At 52.1% G+C, this 18605-nt stretch overlaps 1 protein-coding gene across 4 annotated transcripts; it reads right to left on the reverse strand.

Moving 5' to 3' along the window:
• Window positions 1-291: 291 nt before the first annotated feature.
• LOC123363147 (gastrula zinc finger protein XlCGF57.1-like) lies at window positions 292-13049 on the reverse strand. Of its 4 annotated transcripts, none has more exons than XM_045004017.1 (3): window positions 12727-13049; window positions 9847-9973; window positions 292-3825 (listed from the first exon to the last, which is right to left on the reverse strand). In XM_045004017.1, the coding sequence occupies exons 1-3, from the start codon at window positions 12748-12750 to the stop codon at window positions 2372-2374; spliced, it is 1605 nt and encodes a 534-aa protein (XP_044859952.1). In that variant the 5' UTR covers window positions 12751-13049; the 3' UTR covers window positions 292-2371. The 4 variants fall into 4 exon arrangements, with proteins under 4 accessions (XP_044859952.1, XP_044859951.1, XP_044859950.1 ...); XM_045004016.1 differs by lacking the exon at window positions 12727-13049 and adding an exon at window positions 10514-12373; XM_045004015.1 differs by lacking the exon at window positions 12727-13049 and having other exon boundaries at window positions 292-3822; window positions 9847-10226.
• Between the last annotated feature and the right edge of the window lie 5556 nt (window positions 13050-18605).

An 18605-nucleotide genomic window follows, 5' to 3' on the forward strand; every position in this document is an offset into this window, starting at 1 on the left:
TTCTGATCTGTCTGGATAAACGTAACTTCCTCCTTGGGCTAAAGAAGACACCAGTTTAAATCTGGTTGATACCGTTCATTTAAAACAGGGGTCGGTAACCTTTCAGAAGTGGTGTGCCGAGTCTTCATTTATTCACTCTAATTTAAGGTTTCGTGTGCCAGTAATACATTTTAATGTTTTTAGAAGGTCTCTTTCTCTACGTCGATAATATATAACTAAACTATTGCTGTATGTAAAGTAAATAAGGTTTTTAAAATGTTTAAGAAGCTTCATTTAAAATTAAATTAAAATGCAGAACCTCTCGGACTGGTGGCCAGGACTCAGGCAGTGTGAGTGCCACTGAAAATCAGCTCACCCGCTGCCTTCGGCACACGTGCCATAGGTTGCCTACCCCTGATTTAAAACAATGGTTCTGAAAAGAGTCTCTCAGTTAATGGGTGATGTGTGAGGACCACACTGGAGAGGAGGCTATCAGAACACACGGTTTCATGGTCTTAGCCATGTCATAGCAAATATATTTCCACATAATCAGGGCAGTGTCCTCCTTTACTGATGTTTTTGAAAGAACGAGTTCATATATATGAAGTAATTGGGATAAATTTAATCAATTCAGCCTCCAGGAAATAACTATTATCGGGATAGTTTTGAGTAATGTATCTTAGCCCTGATCTGGAGGAACACTGATTAGAAATGGAAGATCTGTTCAGTCACCCAATCCAAAGGGGAACCATGCAGGATCGTTCCCTACTCTGGATTACTATATTCACCGTTGCTTTGCCCTTTCCAAAGGAGCAAGGGTGAAATCCTGGCCCCATCGAAATCAATGGGAAAACTCCCATTGGCTTCAAAGGGGCCACGATTTCACCCCACATGTAGCGGTCCAATGGTAGTGCAGTCTTCATGCTGATTTCGCGCTTGATCTCTCTGCTTCACCTGCTAATGGAGGTGCCAATGATGCCGTTGGCTTATTGATATATGGGCTCCGATCCAGCAGGAAACAGATTAAAATCACCAGTTTATTGAACAGAATCTAGAGCCGGAAGAGGCCTGTTCGCTCAACAAGCCCCTCTCACTGTTGGTGCATGACATTATTTCATACTCACCACAGAAAAAGCATCAGGAATAATGGCTTTTGATCGCCCACGCAGCAGGATGCGTTTAAACCTGCCACTCAGAAACAGAACTGTGTCTGGGAGCAGAACAGGAAAATGGATTCAGCATTACTCACTGGCCTTTGCTGTTATTGGTCAACAGCCAGATTTAGAAAAGCATTTCGGTGTCTAGAGATGCAGCTAAGCGCCTACGAGAATTTTCAAAAGCTCCTAAGCAGGTTAGGCGCCTCCAGCCAGATCCTCCAAGTAAACACCCCCTGGGAGTTAGGTGCGTCACTACTTTTGAGGACCTGGGCCAGAGATACCACTGAGAGTCAAGGGGAGTGGGGTGCCTGACTCACTTGGTGCTAATGAGATTGACAACAGCACCTATCGGCACCTTTACGCACCTAAACACCTTTGTGAACCTGTCCCCAAATAATTTCTTTGAGGAACAGTTTTCAGCAGCTGAACGAACACTTCAAAAAGTTATTTCTTTGATTCATTGTTCAGCAAGAACCACATCATATATTTGCTGAATATTATTTGACCAGCTATTCTTCATACCCCATTAACCATTCTCCGCCCCTTCCAGCCCTCCATGTTCCCATTAGTTGAGGGTTCAGATGAGGGGGCTACCACTCCATATCCCCATCCTACAGTCTTCCTGAGGATCAGTCAAGCTCAGAAGGTTCATCATAGGTTAGGTTAGATAAATGTCTATCAGGGATGGTCTAGACAGTATTTGGTCCTGCCGTGAGGGCAGGGGACTGGACTCGATGACCTCTCTAGGTCCCTTCCAGACCTAGAGTCTATGAATCTATGAATCATCAGCCATTTGGAAAACCCAAGGTTTGAATCAGCCCTGTGTCTTCTGAACCTGTCCCCTCTTCTCCTGGGGGAACACTCTGCTGTTCAACATGGTTCCTGCTTTGCCAGACCTTTTCTGGACTTCTCGACAATTACATGGTGTTTCCCGAACTGCCGAGCCTTAGTGAGTCTGACACGGTCTCTGTGTTAACTGGAAGGATTGAAATATCCCCCCTCTCCTGACAAGGGCAATGCAAGGAGCCGTTTAAACTCTTTCTGGGACATGTTTGGAAATCTCAAGCTGTCCCCACTTGAGAGCCCCAATTCCTCCCTTGTTTGCTCCCTGGTAGGTGAGAAGATATTTACTGATGGATCCATACCCAGAGCCATGCACCCCCCTCGACCTGCACGTCAGCCCCCCATTGGCATCAGCTGGGGTGCCAGACAGAGCTGGACGGTAGGGCACCGCCCTAGGCACATTCACTCAGTCGCTGATCCACGTGGCTCCTCTGATGAGTGATCAGACTCGTCTTCTGGCTGAAGCTCTTCCCGCAGTGGGCGCACTGGAACGGCCGCTCCCCAGTGTGGATCCGCTCGTGCGACACGAGCTCGCACTTCTGGCTGAAGCTCTTCCCACAGTGGGCGCACTGGAACGGCCGCTCCCCGGTGTGGATCCGCTGGTGTTTGACCAGGTTGGCACGTTGGCTGAAGCTCTTCCCACACTGGGTGCAGGGGAAGGGACTCTCGCCAGTGTGGATGCGCTCGTGCTTCACGAGGTTCGACTTCTGGCTGAAGATCTTCCCACATTGGGCACAAGTATAGGGGCTCTCCCCAGTGTGGGTGATCTGGTGAGCCACCAGCTCGTACCTCTGGGAGAAGCTCCTCTCGCACTGGTCGCACTGGTAGGGTCGTTCCCCCGTGTGCACGCGCTGGTGCTTCACCAGGTTGGATTTGCGCACAAAGCTCTTGTTGCAGTCGGCGCATGGGTAGGGCCGCTCCCCCGTGTGCAGGCGCTGGTGGGAGATGAGCTCATAGGTGCGGGAGAACCGCTTGCCGCACTGGGAGCATTGGTGAGGCCGCTCGCCCGTGTGGGTGCTCTGGTGTGAGGCTACGCCTGACTTATGCCGGAATCTCTTCCCGCACTGGGCACACTGGTGAGGCCGCTCGCCCGTGTGGGTCTTCCGGTGCGAGAGCAGGCCCGACTTGTGGCCGAAGCGCTTCCCACATGCCTCGCACTGGTGCGGCCGCTCCCCCGTGTGGGTCCTGTGGTGCGACACCAGGCCGGACTTGTGCACGAAGCTCTTCCCACACTGGGCGCACTGGAAAGGCTTCTCGCCCGTGTGGATCTTCTGGTGCTTGGCCAGGTTGGATTTGCGGATGAAGTTTTTTCCGCACTCACCGCACTGGTACGGGCGCTCCCCAGTGTGGATTCTCTGGTGCAGGGTCAGGTTGATATGCTGGGTAAAGCCCCTCCCACACTCGCCGCACCGGTAGGGCCGCTCGCCGGTGTGGATACGCTGGTGGATGGTCAGGTTGACGTGCTGGCTGAAGCCCTTCCCGCACTCAGCGCACTTATACGGCCGCTCCCCAGTGTGGGTCCTGCGGTGCTGAACCAGCTCCGATCTCCAGGTGAAGCTTTTCCAGCACTCGTCGCACTTGTGTGGCCTCGCCCTTTTCTTGGGCGCCTGGTTCCCACTGGGCCGCATGCACTGGCTGTTCCCTCTTCCACCTTCAACCGGCTGCCCCAGCCAGCTGCCTTCCTCGCTGCTTGGCTCTGGGACACGGACGCTCTGAGTGCTGCAGTTCTTTGCCTTCTCTGAGCCGTTGGCCAAACTGTTTCCAGTCGGCAGCTCCGGGGCTTCCAACTTTTCAACACAATCCTCCTCATTTTTCTTCTTGCTTCTCTGCCTGGGCCAGTCCCCTGCTGGATGGAGAAAAGAGTCTAGGCATTACTTATGGATGGGATGGTGGTAACGAGTCATAGATTTTAAGGCCAGAAGGGACCATTCTGATCTTCCAGTCTGACCTCCTACAGAACACAAGCCAGAAAATTTCACCCAGTGATTTCTACGTCCAGACCATAACTTCTGGGCCAGCTAACGCATCTTTCTTAGCGTGACATTGCCTTGATTTAAAGCCTTCACGTGATGGTGAAATGATCACATCCCTAGGTCAGTTATTCCAACAGTTAAGTACCCAGCCTGTTACAAAATGTCTGACTTATTTACAACCTGAACTTCTCTTGCTTCACCTACCATTCGGCCTCTGTCTGCTAGGTTAAAGAGGCATCTACTATCAAAAATCTCTTCTCTGAGATTGTGATCTAGGCATCTCTTAACCATCTCTCGGATAAGGACAATCCTAGACTCACATGTATCCTTGGAGTCGCTCCACTGGCTTCCCTGAACATCGGGAATGAGCCTGGCCCCAATGTTTGGAGAGTTATAAGAATATAAGAACGGTCAGACTGGGTCAGACCAAAGGTCCATCTAGCCCAGTATCCTGTCTTCCGACCGTGGCCAATGCCAGGTGCCCCAGAGGGAGTGAACAGAACAGGGAATCATCAAGTGATCCATCTCCTGTCGCCCATTCCCAGCTTCTGGCAAACAGAGTCTAGGGACACCATCCCTGCCCAGCCTGGCTAATAGCCACTGATGGACCTATCCTCCATGAACTTATCTAGTTCTTTTTTGAATCCTGTTGCAGTCTTGGCCTTCACAACATCGTCTAGCAATGAGTTCCACAGACTGACTATCCATTGTGTAAAAAAATACTTCCTTTTGGTTGTTTTAAACCTGCTGCCTATTAATTTCATTTGGTGACCTCTAGTTCTTGTGTTATGAGGAGTAAATAAAACTTCCTTATTTACTTTCTCCACACCACTCAGGATTGTATAGGCCTCTGTCATATCCCCCCTTAGCCGTCTCTTTTCCAAGCTGAAAAGTCCCAGTCTTATTAATCTCTCCTCACACAGAAGCCGTTCCATACCCCTAATCATTTTATTGCCCTTTTCTTAACCTTTTCCAATTCCAATATATCTTTTTTGAGAGGGGGCGACCACATCTGCACACAGTATTGAAGATGTGTGGGGGTACCATGGATTTATATAGAGGAAATATGATTTTTTGTCTTATTATCTATCCCTTTCCTAATGATTCCCAACATTTTGTTTGCTTTTTTGACTGTCGCTGCACATTGAGTGGATGTTTTCAGAGAACTATCCACAATGATGCAAAAATCTCTCTCTTGAATGGTAACAGCTAATTTAGATCCCATCATTTTATATGTATAGTTGGGATTATGTTTCCCAATGTGCATTACTTTGCATTTATAAACATTGAATTTCATCTGCCATTTTGTTGCCCAGTCACCCAGTTTTGTGAGATTCCCTTTGTAGCTCTTCACAGTCAGCTTTGGATTTAACTATCCTGAGTAGTTTTGTATCATCTGCAAATTTTGCCACCTCACTGTTTACCCCTTTTTCCAGATCATTTATGAATATGTTAAATAGGACTGGCCCAGTACAGACCCCTGAGGGACACCTCTATTTACCTCTCTCCACTCTGAAAACTGACCAGTTATTCCTACCCTTTGTTTCCTGTCTTTTAACCAGTTACTGATCCATGAAAGGACCTTCCCTCTTATCCCAGGGCCGCTTACTTTGCTTAAGAGCCTTTGTCAAAGAGGGACCTTGTCAAAGGCTTTCTGGCAATCTAAGTACACTATGTCCACTGGATCCCCCTTGTTCACATGCCTGTTGACCGCTCAAAGTCGTCCATAGTAAGAGCAGAAGGTAGATTTTTCAGCAACAATCTTAAAGTGATTTCGAAAGGGTGAAATTTACCCTGTCCGGGATGCCAGCGTGTGGCTGAGGCACCACATAAGTCCCACTCAAGCCAGCATACACTTTCCTGAATCATAGAGATGTCAGGCTGGAAGGGACTTCGAGAATTCATCTAATCCAGCCCCACACTGAGTAGACCCAGACTATCCCGGACAGATGTTTGTCAAACCTGATCTTAAAAACCTCCAATGATGGGGATTCTACAACCTCCTGAGGTCTCTTGTTCCAGGGTTGAGCCAGCCTCAGAATGATTTTCCTAACGTCTAACGTAAATCTCCCTGGCTGCACACGCAGCCTGCTACCGCTTGCCCTGCCCTCAGTGGACAAGGAGAACCACTGATCACGGTTCTCTTTATAACAACTTTTTACTACCAGGTCCCTCCCGCTTCCCCTGCCCCTGTCTTCTCGGGACTAAACATGTCAATTATTTCAACCTTTCCTCGTAGGTCAGGTTTTCTAAACCTTTCATCATTTTGTCGCTCTCCTGGACCCACTCCAGTTTTTCCACATCTTTCTTAAATTGTGGTGCCCAAAACTGGACCCAGGACTCCAGCTGGGGCCCGACCAGTGCTGAGCAGAGCGGGATGTGTGTAGCCATGTTGGCCCCAGGATATTAGAGAGACAAGGTGGGTGAGGGAATAGCTTTCACTGGACCAACTTCTTGTCTCTGTCAGCAACAGAAGTTAGTCCAATAAAAGATACTATCTCACCCACCTTGTGTCTTTCATATTCAGTTCAGTTTGATCCAGTACAACCTCCAGATCCTTTTCAGCAATACTACTGCCTAGCCAGTGATTCCCCGTGTTGTAGCTGTGCATTTGATTTTTCCTTCCTAAGTTTAGTACTTGGCACTTGTCTTTAATGAATTTTGTCTTGTTGATTTCAGCCAGTTTGTCAAGGTTGTTTTGATTTCTAATCCTGACCTCCAAAGTGCCTGCAACCCCTCCCAGCTTGGTGTCATCTGTACATTTCACACTCTACACTCCATTATCCTGTTGACCGCAGGACTAGTACCAGGACCAGGACCGATCCCTGCAGGACCCCCCTAGAGACACCCTCCCAGCTTGATAGTGAACCACTGATAGCTAATCTTTGAGTACAGTATTTCAACCAGTTGTGCACCCGCCTTATAGTCCTTTCATCTAGACACATTTCCCTAGTTTGCTAATGAAAATGTCACAAGGGATGTCTCAAAAGCCTTTATAAAGTCAAGATATATCACATCTACTGCTTCCCCCCATCCACTAGGCAGATTTCCCTATCGAAGAAGGAAATTAGATTGGTTTGGCATGCTATGTTCTTGCCTAATCCATGTTGGCTATTATTTATCACCTTCACATCCTCTAGAGGCTTACAAACTGATTGTTTAATAATTTATTCCGGTATCTTTCCAGGCAGGGCCGCCCAGAGGATTCCGGGGGCCCGGGGTCTTCGGCGGCGGGGGGCCCTTCCGTTCCGGGACCCGCCGCCGAAGTGCCCCGAAGACCCGTGGCGGGAGCCCCCCGCCGCCGAATTACCGCCGAAGCGGGACCCGCCGCTGAAGTGCAGCCCGGTCTTCGGCGGTAATTCGGCGGGGGGGGGGGCCCGCCGCGGGTCTTCGGGGCACTTCGGCGGCGGGTCCCGGAACGGAAGGGCCCCCCCGCCGCCGAAGACCGGGCTGCGCTTCGGCGGCAGGTCCCGCTTCCCCCCCGGCCCCGGCCCCAGCCTCTTACCCCCGGCTCCCTCCTCACCCAGAGTCTCAGCGCCTCGCCGGAACAGCCACAGCATGTGGCCGGCGGGGCCTGAGCTCCGTCCCGCTCAGAGCCGCGTGGTAAGGGGGCGGGGCTGGGAGCTCCACGCCGAGCGGAGGGAGCTGAGCTCAGCCCGGAGCTCCCAGCCCCGCCCCTCCCCACACGGCTCTGAGCGGGGCGGGGCTCAGGGGCCCCGGCGGAGACACGCCGCTTGATGCACTGAGGCTCCAGGAGAGGGGCGGAGGCGGGAGCCTCCGCTGTTCTCTTGGGGGCCCCTGCGGAGCCCGGGGCAAATTGCCCCCTTTGCCCCCCCCTCTGGGCGGCCCTGTTTCCAGGTATCGAAATTAGGCTGACTGGTTTATATCGGCTCTGTTTGCCCTTCTCCAGCCCTCTGGAACCCCACCCGTCCTCCAGGAGTTCTCAAAAACAATCCCCGGTGGTTCAGAGATTCCTTCAGCTAGTTCCTTAAGTACCCTAGTGTGAATTTCATCAAGCTCAGCTGACTTGAATACATCTCACTTATCTAAATAGGCTTTAACCTGTTCTTCCCTTCTTCCTGCTTGTGTTCCTGTCCCCTGATGTTAATATTAATTGTGTTAAACATCTGGTCGTTATTAACCTTTTTGGTGAAGACTGACGCAAAACCTTCCCCATTAAGTAATGGACCTACACTTTCCTTTGTGTTTTCTTACTGCTGACGTATTTACCGAATGTCTTTAATGCCGTTTATGTCCCTTGCAGGTTATCACTCATTTTGCTCCTTAGCCGTTCTGATTTTGTCCCAGCGTGCTTGTGCTGCCCTTTCACAGTCATCCTTAGCAATTTGTCCATGTTTCCTCTTTTTGTGCAAGTCCTTTTTGATGTTCAGGTCACTAAAGAGGCAGCCAGATTGGTCTCTAGGCACCGATTTTAGAACTTTGAAACATCCTATTCAAGTTGTTTATGTGTCAGGATTATTATTGCTTTTCAACAAACATTTTAGGGAAAACCTGTTCACGGCCCTGACAGCAAAGTGATTCACCAGTGACTGAGTGCGCGTATGTGATGTCACCGAACAACACAATCTGGGAGTGGGATTCTCGGCCCTGATGAGCTGGTGTATTACACCGGATTCAGAGTGAGGGAGACACACACGGCTAGGAAAGAGAAACTCAAACAAAACAATCAGCAATTTCCCGAATTGGCTACTCTTAGTAAACTGACAAGAGATTTCGTGTTTTCCTGCAAACTCTCAAAGTCTGGGGTTTTTTTGCCCACCCACAACAAAGTACATACTCCCCTTCCTTTGTTATGGCAGGGTGTTCTGTGGTAGGCCCGGATTTAGGGGCAGGTGACCCAGGCGACAGCCTGGAGTGCTAGGCCTGGGGGGCGCCGGGCTCGGGGGGCTGTTTTTATTATTAGCCACTTATATGATAGGGATAAATCATGCAAACAAATCATGCATCAGATCTAAAATGGCAGCCCCCTAGTTACTTCCTCCACTTTCAGAAACAAAAAGTTGTTCCCAGCACATTCCGAGCTGCTTGGAGAGCCTGTGTCCTGCCGTACTGCCTTGCCAACAGCTCTCTGGGGAGTTAAATTCCCCCGTCACCACCGGGATTTGTCCTCTGGATGCTTTTGCTATTTGTTCTAAAAATACCTCCTCCTCCTGATTTGCGGCTTTATAGCAGTCTACTCCCCTACCACGAGCGGGACGTGTCTGGTGCTTCAGCCATGTGCTGGCCCTATGCCCAGGGGTGAATTTCTCTCCCTTGATTCAGGGAAACTGAGCAATGACCTGCTTCTGCTTGAGACTCATTCCACTGAGAACAGAGCTGCACTGAGGGCTGCTGGGAATGCGCGTGTCCGCTTTCCGTGTCCTGCTTTGCTGCAGAGCGGTTCCCACCGGAAGCCCACATCAGAGAGAGCAGCATTAGAAAGGCCTGTGTTTCCCACATGCAAGAGGTTTGAGGGTGAAGGCTGGAGCAGCATGGGGTGCAGTGTCACTCGGGGGTGGTCATCTGTTACTGTCCCTCAGGAGCACACTGTCTTTCCCCAGCGGTGTCATGTCAGGGGTCGGATCCATAGCTGGTGACAATCAGTATAGCTCTATTGACGTCAATGGAACTACGGACATTTGCCTCAACTGATGATCTGGGCCACTGCACGCTTACTAGGCAAGACTTATCCTAGAATGGGGAGCTCCGTGGAGCAAGGACTAGCTTTTTAAAGCCAATGTGTACAGCACCTGGCACTGTGGGGCTCTGATCCTGGATTGGTTGCCCCTAGGGGTTACTGTAAAACAAACAAATAAATAATAATAGACTAAAGATAGCCCAGGGATTGCAATGATCCTGCTGCACCCAGTAAAACAATGAAGGCTGATCCTTACCCAGAGAAATCAGATTTGCATAATTCTCCCTCATCACCTCCTGGTACAGCTCCTTCTGCCAGTCTGCCAGCATCTCCCACTCCTCCCGGGAGAAATAGATGGCGACGTCATCGAACGTCACCGGGACCTGCAATAACAAGCACCATACCCTCAGCACCTGCTGCTTCAGCCACCACTCGTCCCTGGCCGTTGTGGCGTTCCAGCCCAGCCTTCCGACCTCTCTAGGCCCCTTCATAGCCTCCCATGTCCTCCCTGGCGTTGAAAAGGCTTCCCACTGCAGTGCCATTGGTGCATGCGATTCGTGTTCCAGATCATGAAACACACAGTAACTAAAACCCAGCCTAAAATCAAGCCCAGCAAAACCCTCCTGGGTATCTCTCTCCAGCTCCACCCGGCGTAGTCACTCATTCCCCTTCATTTTCATTTATAACCCCACCCCACCGCGCCCCCAGGTTCCAAGCCATACCCCGGTGGCGGTGTCCAGCCAGTGCCAATTAGCGGTAAAATTAAGATTTCGTGAGGCCCTGCACTTAGGCTCCCTTAGCGTCTAATTCCATTGCTGCTACGGCTCTCCCGACAGCCACTACTTAAGCGTCTAATTCCATTGCTGCTACGGCTCTCCCGACAGCCACTACTTGTGTGAGTCCATCAGAATAAAAGCAATTACATTCGTCTGGCGTGGCTGGTTCTTGTTGCTCATGGTTCCGCCAATCTCCAGTTGCTTACAGGGCTTTTAACTCTTAACATTCCTGCTGGTGATGAAAGGTAGTGTAATCTAGTGGGAGAGAACTGGACTGAGATGAAGGAGATCTGGGTTCTATTCCTGGCAGCACGGTGCGTGACCTTGGGCAAAGCACCTCCTGTCTGTTTCCCCTCCCACCCATTGTCTACTTAGACTATAACCTCCAGTGGAGGGGACCATCTCTTGCCACCCGTCTGCACAGCACCTGGCATAATGGGGCCCGGATAGGGTGTCCCGGTGTCCTGATTTTATAGGGACAGTCCCGATTTTTGGGTCTTTTCCTTATATAAGCTCCTATTACCCCCCACCCCATCCCGATTTTTCACATTTGCTGTCTGGTCACCCTAGGTCCGGATCTCGACTGCAGCCTCTAGGCTACCATCGATATCTATCCATATACTGATAGACATTGCTAGAGATTCAAGTGTGACAAACCACACAGTGATCGCTAGGATTTCTCGCTTTTTCCACGTGCCACGATCTACCTTCTTCCTGTCTGCTCAGCCTGCAGGGTCATTAGCGAATTCCTTTGAAGCTTTACAATGCCTGTTATCTGGAGGAGCTGCTTTGTATGTATTCTGGCTCTTTGCATGTATCCCGTCTCCTGCTGTCCATCCACAGCTCCAGCCTACACGACCACACCTCCTCTTTGGTCATTTTCTTACCAATGACCAGATTTAAGCAGCACGTTATTAGGCGAGCCATTGTCGAGCCCTCAATGATTTCATCCCCTGCATTCACTCCCAGCCTTACCTTTTCCTACAGCGTTTTTTTGTTACCCCAAATCACCACAATTTTCAAAGTCGTCCTTATTCCTCTTAGCTCCTGTGATGGGGTGGCCTACTCAGATGGGTCCAGGCCATTTCGAAGTGCAGGATGGCTTGGAGGTCCCCTCTCCGCTTGGCACAAGAAGTGCTGGGAGACAACTAGACCCAGGCAACCTATTTTTGGCAAACAGTGAATTTGCTGGAAAAGGCATTTTTCCGGGCACGAAAATGACTTATGAATGTGGGTCAAAATCAATGAATAGTTTTGGACAAAAAACCAAAATGAACATTTCAGAAATGGCAAAACATTTTGAAGCATTTGGTGAGTTTGTTCTGAAATGACTTTTTCCAGACCAAATGTTGTTTCCAATCAACATTTGAGATCTTTAGTTGGACCCAGATAAAATTTTGTGTTTGTTCATTCTGCTGAGAACCTTTTTTTTAAATTCAGTTTTGGTGTGAAGCCAACCGGAGTTTTTTCTGGCTGTTCCGGTTTGGCCCCTGACTCAAACCCAGTTATTAACTCAACTCCAGAGACAACCCCTGGGTAGCTGCCGCAAGGTCGTCCTGACTTTCTCCTGCCCTTATCTTTCGCTTTCACAGACTGATTATTCCTGTTTGGCTGCCTCCCTTTTTCTGTTTCCAGCCGTTTCGGTTCACATGGACCCAGGGAATTATAATTCCCCCAGTTGCATTGACACCTACTCACCACTCTCTCCCCAGTGTCTTGCAGATTCATCTGATATCCTCTCTTGTACTGAGTATGCACCAGTCTTCTGCCCCAGTGCATACCCCACGCAAAACTCATACCACGTCCTAATGCAATATGCTTATGAAGTGTGCTGCCTCTCCTACTAGTGGCAGGTTTGCATAGAGGATAATAGCCTGCTACTGCTACCATCTAATAGTGCTGCCCCTTCGGCTCAAGTAGTGGCCTCTCCAATTTTGGTTCTGAAGCACCTAGGTTCAAATCCTGCTGGTAGCCTTAGAACGGTTCCATTATTTGTCCCCTAAGAAGTTTTTCACATCAACAAACATATGCACCAACACACACACATATACCCCCCCCCCCCGCAATTAAATAAATCAAGCTCTTTCCCCCCATCGGCTAGGAAGGAAGGAAGAAATTGTTACTGTCACTTCTTTAGTTAAAGAGCTCGGGCGATGGCTCAGCCGCCGTGGCCACAGGAGCCAGCCAGGCTGCGTGTGCATCAGGGTACCGCGCTCCGGGCTCTCCGGACACGTCTGCGCGCACCCCTGGTGCACCTGGTGCAGAGGGTAACGGCCCCGGCGAGCAGCGGGCGCTGCGCACCCCCCCCCCCCCCCCCGCTCCATAGCCGCACAAGGGAAGTTGATTGTGGAATATCCTACCTGAGCCAAAGCCCCTCCCGGCATTGTGCCGGCGGCCGGGCCGCAGGCGCGGGGAAGGCTGGGCTGGAAGCGGCCCAAGCGGCCAGGGCTCCTCGCGGCGCGCCCCGGCTCCAGCTGGGGGGTCCCCCCGTCCTGCTGCGCTCGCGGCTCCGCTCCCCGGGGCAGCCGCGGCCGGGCTCAGACGCGCTCCGGCTGGAACTGGAGCTGGGGAGGGGCCGGGGGCGGAGGGAGACAAAGGCTGGCGAGCGGGGAGGGGACGGAGCCGCGCGGAACCCGAGATGTCTCCGGATCTGCCCGCACGAGTGTGGACACAAAGCGGCGCGGCGGGGCGCGCTCCGGGCATGCGGCCATGGCACCGAGCCCGGGTCACGGCAATGCCTCTGGGCCGGATAATCCACCCCCAGAGCACCAGGCGGCGCGAGCAGCGCTAACCCGGAGCACCAGGCGGGCCTAGCAGCGCTAACCCGGATCACCAGGCGGCCCGTAGCCGTGCTAGACCGGATCACTAGGGATCCGGATCTTCCGTGACAAAACCCCCCAAAGTCACCCATAAAAATCCACGTTTTTCCAGGTTTAAAGTGAACTTGAGTTTCCCCAGCCACAAATGTCTAGACACCAGTATCCCTGCTGAACACGTGTCCTGATGTACCGGCAGGGCTGCCGGGGGGGGGGGGGGGGGGCAAGTGGGGCAATTTGCCCCGGGCCCCGCAGGGGCCCCACGAGAGTTTTTTGGGGGCCCCTGGAGCTAGGTCCTTCACTCTCTCCGGGGGCCCCAGAAAACTCACGGGGCCCGGGCCCCTGGAGCTTCTTCCGCTCCGGGACCCACCGCCAAAGTGCCCCGAAGACCCACAGCAGGGGGTCCTTCTGCCCCAGGCGGCCCTGTGTACAGGAGAACCCCACTGATGGAAGTCTCCATTATCCGGCTCCTGTATGACCCGAACCACCAGCCGCCTTGGGCTGACGGTGACTGGGGCTGGAGCAGTCAGCCCCAACCCCCCCCCCATCAAAAAGTAAAGGGTTGAAAGGTCTTTGCCAGTTCTCCTGATTATCCCAAGTTTGGGTTCTCCATCCGGGCCCAGTCCAAGTGGATAAACAGGGCTCTGTTGTACATTCAAAGTGCTTTCAAAACTCACCCCCAGAAGGGGGAGGTGCATTCAGTCGGCGACACTGGTGCTGTCAGGAACAAATAGTGACTCGTTAACACCGGCTTTTCTTTTTTTACACAATGTAAAATCTAAAGATTCTCTGTAAAAATGCAAATTCTGCAAACAGATTTCCAGGCCCCCCAATGATCACCCAGTTTACCCTCTTCTGGGGTAGCCTGGATCTTCGGCCTGCGGCACCAGGACAGCGATGAAGCTGGGCTCCTGCCAACAGACCTCTGGGTCCCACACTACTGTCAGGTAAAGCCTCCAGTGTTCCCAGTCCCTGCCACCCCTCCAAGCCAGGCCTCTCTGTCCTGGTGGGACCAAGGTCTGGGGCTCTCAGTAGGTGGCATCAGCCCCAAAGCCCTGTCTGCACATGATGGGAAGTCACGCCACCCCAGCTGCAGCAGAAAGCAGTCCCTGGGCCCAGACATGTTGTGTGTGGAGCTCAGTCTCATGTTGTTGGGGGCTCCATTAGAGAGAGGTGGATCCTGAGCATGGGGCTGGGAGCTAAGCCGGCTCCTGATCCTGGCTCGGCAACACAACACTTTGCGGCCTTGGGCACATCACTTAAGCTCTGTGTGCCTCACTTCCTCCCCCTGAGAAATGGAGCGAATTCCACCTGCCTCTCACCTCAGGGGGATGCCAGGAGGGATTAACTATGGCTTGTGAAGCCCTGTATAAGGGAGGCAGCTTGGGGGCATAAAGCCAACCTAATGATTCTTACGTGCCCCCATCTTAGCAGAGAACATAGCCAAGAAAACAGGGGGTGGCACAGGCATCCCTGTGTTATGCTGATCCCCGGCTACCGGACTGGCCCCTTGGGGCCATGACTAGCTGAACACAGACAGCCCCAGGAGCAAGCATCCAAAGCACAGTTCAGGATCTGGATCATTAATAGTTAAGATTTAAAGGGCCTGGGGCTGCAGTAGCGGTGGCTGGGAGCCCCGGGCCCTTTAAATCACCGCCAGAGCTACCAGCTGCAGAGGTGGCAGGAGCCCCAGGGCTCAGGGGCCATTTAAAGGGCCTGGGGCTCCAGCCACCACTCCTGCAGCGGATCCCCGCACCCTTTAAATTGCCCCTGGAGCCCTGCTGCCAGAGCCCCCGGGGTAGCAGCGGTGGCCCGGTGCTCCCGCGGTGATTTAAAGGGCCGGGGCTCCCGGCCGCCACTACAACAGCAGAGCCCCGGGCCCTTTAAATCACCACCCGAACCCCGCGGCTTCTGGCCACCTCCACTACCTGAGGGCTCCAGCAGCAGGGCTCTGGTGGCAATTTAAATCACTGGGAGCCCCAGGCCCTTTAAATCGCCAGCCTGGGGAAGCTGGTCTGGTACGCCGTGCCAGCTTTTGTCGGTATGCTGTACCGGACCAGACTGGCTTCCTTTCAGTTACTGCTCTGGTGTCCCATTGACCAGATGTCCTGTCCTCCATTTAAAACCGGCATGGGGCCAGACTTTGCCCCTTTGCTCCTGGGTTTGAGTATATCCACCTTGCTGTGATATTACTCCAGAAGCCTCTACAGCATGCCTTGAGCAGCTGCTTGGAACCGTGCTGAGACCCTGAATCTTATCCAGGGGCGGCTCTAGCCATTTCGCCGCCCCAAGCACAGCGGCACGCAGCGGGGGACGCTCTGCCAGTCGCCGGTCCCGCGGCTCCGGTGGACCTCCCGCAGGCGTGTCTGCGGATGCTCCACCAAAGCCGCAGGACCAGCGGACCCTCCGCAGGCACGCCTGCGGGAGGTCCACCGGAGCCGCCTGCCGCCCTCCTGGCGACCGGCAGAGTGCCCCCCGCGGCGTGCCACTCCAAGCACGCGCTTGGCATGCTGGGGCCTGGAGCCGCCCCTGATCTCATCACATCTGTGGAGAGGCATCGGTACAGGAAGCTCTGGTGGCCAGCCAACCAGAACAGAGATCTTTTTGTGGCCATGGCTAAGCAGATGACTGTGAGGGGCCAGAACCAGGACACCAATCAATGTCGGATAAAGGGCAAACAGCTCAGTCAGACTTACATTAAAACCAGGGATACTGGTAGTAGCAATGTGACCTGTCAATTTTTTGTGGAGATGGACAAGATTTTTATAGAATCATAGAAATGCTGGGCTGGAAGGCACCTTGAGAAGTCATCAAGTCCAGCCCTCTGCGCAGAGGCAGGACCAAAAAAACTTCTAGACCATCCCTGACAGGGGTTTGTCCAACCTGTTCTTAAAAACCTCCAGTGACAGGGATTCCGCAGCCTCCTTTGGAAGCCTGTTCCAGAGCTTAACTACCCTGAGAATTAGGTTTTCCTGATGTCTAATCTAAATCTCCCTTGCTGCAGATTAAACTTCTTGTCCTACCTTCAGCGGACATGGAGAACAATTGAGCTCTGCCCTGTTTATAGCAGCCCTTCTCATGTTTGAAGACACTTATCAAGTCCCTCCTCAGTCTTCGTTTCTCAAGACTAAAGATGCCCCATTTTTCAACCTTTCCTCATAGATCAAGTTTGCTAAAACTTTTATCATGTTTGTTGTTCTGCTCTGGACTCTCTCCAATTTGTCCATGTCTTCCCTAAAGTGTGACACCCAGAACTGGACACAGTGCTCCAGCTGAGGCCTCACCGTGCCAAGCAGAGTGGGACAGTGATCTCCCGTGTGTTACCTATGACACTCCTGTTAATACACCACAGAACAATCTTAGCCTGTTTGGCAGCTGCATCACATTGTTGACGCATGTTCAGTTTCTGACCCAGTATAATCCCCAAATCCTTCTCAGCAGCACTGCCACCTAGTCAGTTTCCCCCATGTTGTAGTTGTGCATTTGATTTTTCCTTCCTAAGTGAAGTACTTTGCACTTGTCTTTATTAAATTTCATCTTGTTGAATTTAGACCAATTCTCCAATTTGTCACGGTCACTTTGAATTCTAATCCTGTCCTGCAAAGTGCTTGCAACCCCTCCCAGTTTGGTGCCATCTGCGAATTTCATAAGTATCCTCCCCACTCCATTGTCCAAGTCACTAATGAAAATATTGACTAGTACCGGACCCAGGACAGACCCCTACAGACCCCACTAGATACATCCGCTCAGTTTGACAGTGACCCATTGGTAACAATTCTATGAGTACGGTGAGGTCTTTCAACCGGTTGTGCACAGTTTTGCACAATTGTACTAGCACCCAACCCAGGAAGGCTGTGCACCCTGCTTCCCACTCCCTCCCGGCCCCCTGAGGATGCCCAGCAAAACTCATCAGAGGATGAGAACGAGGAGGCCAGAAAAGCCAGGATCTCTTTGGGACTCAGGACTCTGACACCAGCCACAGAGAAGGTGAGCCCAATTCCTGCCATGAGACTGATTCCTGCCAAGCCCGATTCCTGGACAGAAACCCAACCCCTCCAGGCAGGCCTGAGTTCCTCATCTGTACAACAATTCTAGTAGCACATCCCGACCTTCCCGGGGGCTGTGAGGATAAATACATTACAGAGCGTGAGGTGTTCAGGTGTTGGGCGCCAGGTGAGTACCTGGGGAGAGCCTGTGATTCAGAAGTGTCAGCCCCGGAGCCCTCAGCAGTGGGAGAGGCTCTCGTGTGAGATTATCTAGCAACAGAAGAACACACTGTGCAGTCTTCAGACATGACGTCTGTCTGAAGGGAGCAGGGAGGAGGGTGTTGGTGGTGAAATCCAGAGCTGGGAGTCAGGAGAGCTCGGTTTCATTCCTAGCTCTGTAACTGACTCACTGTGTGACCTTGGGTAGACCAGCTAGGCCAGACCTTTCGAACCTGAGTGCTGAATGGTATGGAACTAGCCCCGGGGTCGGCACCTTTCAGCAGTGCTGGGCCGAGTCTTCAGCTATCACTCGGATTTCAGGTTTCGCGGGCCAGTAATACATTTTAACGTTTTTAGAAGGTCTCTTTCTAGAAGTCTATAATATACAACTAAACTATTGTTGTGTGTAAAGTAAATAAGGTTTTTTAAATGGTTAAGAAGCTTCATTTAAAGTTAATTTAAAATGCAGAGCCCCCCCCCCCCCCCGGACCGGTGGCCAGGGCCAGGGCAGTGTGAGTGCCACTGAAAATCAGCTCGTGTGCCGCCTTCGGCACCTGTGCCATAGGTTGCCTACCCCTGCACTAGATTGTATTTTATTGATTTCAGGGGGAGTTGCTGAGTACTGGGCCTGTCTGCAAACGAGGCTACTTATGAAGTGCTTTAATATGGATACAGGGGTCTGCTTTAGCTACCCAAGTTGGAATATTTTGGCCTTAGTCGCTTGGTGCCTCATTTTCCCTTTCCTGTAAAATGTTATGCTACGTCCTCTGCTATATCATACCTCTTCCTCTACTGGAGCTAGCGTGCGAAAAATAGCCACGTGGCTGCTGCTGCACAGGCGGCAGCTCCGACTAGCCACCGGTGTCCAAGACCCCCCGGGTCTGAGCTTGGGTGGCCGCCATCCATGCCGCCAAGTCCACACTGCTCTTTGTAGCCACTCCGTTGAGCGGCGCTAGCATGAGTCTGTCTCCCCGGGCCGGGAGGCACGCTCCCAGCTGCAGTGTAGCCATACCCATAATTCGTTAGCTGCTTCCCAGCCTGAGGGGGTGGGACTAGAGGGGTCCTCTGATGCTTTAATGGACACCTGGGCCTTTTCCAAGGACTGGGAGAGCTCAGGCTGGGAGAGGAGTCACAGGAAGTGGGCTGGCTGCCCGACCCCTGCTGGAGAAGGCCCGAAGCCAGCGTCTGCAGACAGGATGCCAGTGGAGCTAGCCTGGG

This window comes from Mauremys mutica, chromosome 2, assembly GCF_020497125.1.
Source record: "Mauremys mutica isolate MM-2020 ecotype Southern chromosome 2, ASM2049712v1, whole genome shotgun sequence".
Taxonomy (NCBI): Eukaryota; Metazoa; Chordata; order Testudines; family Geoemydidae; genus Mauremys; species Mauremys mutica.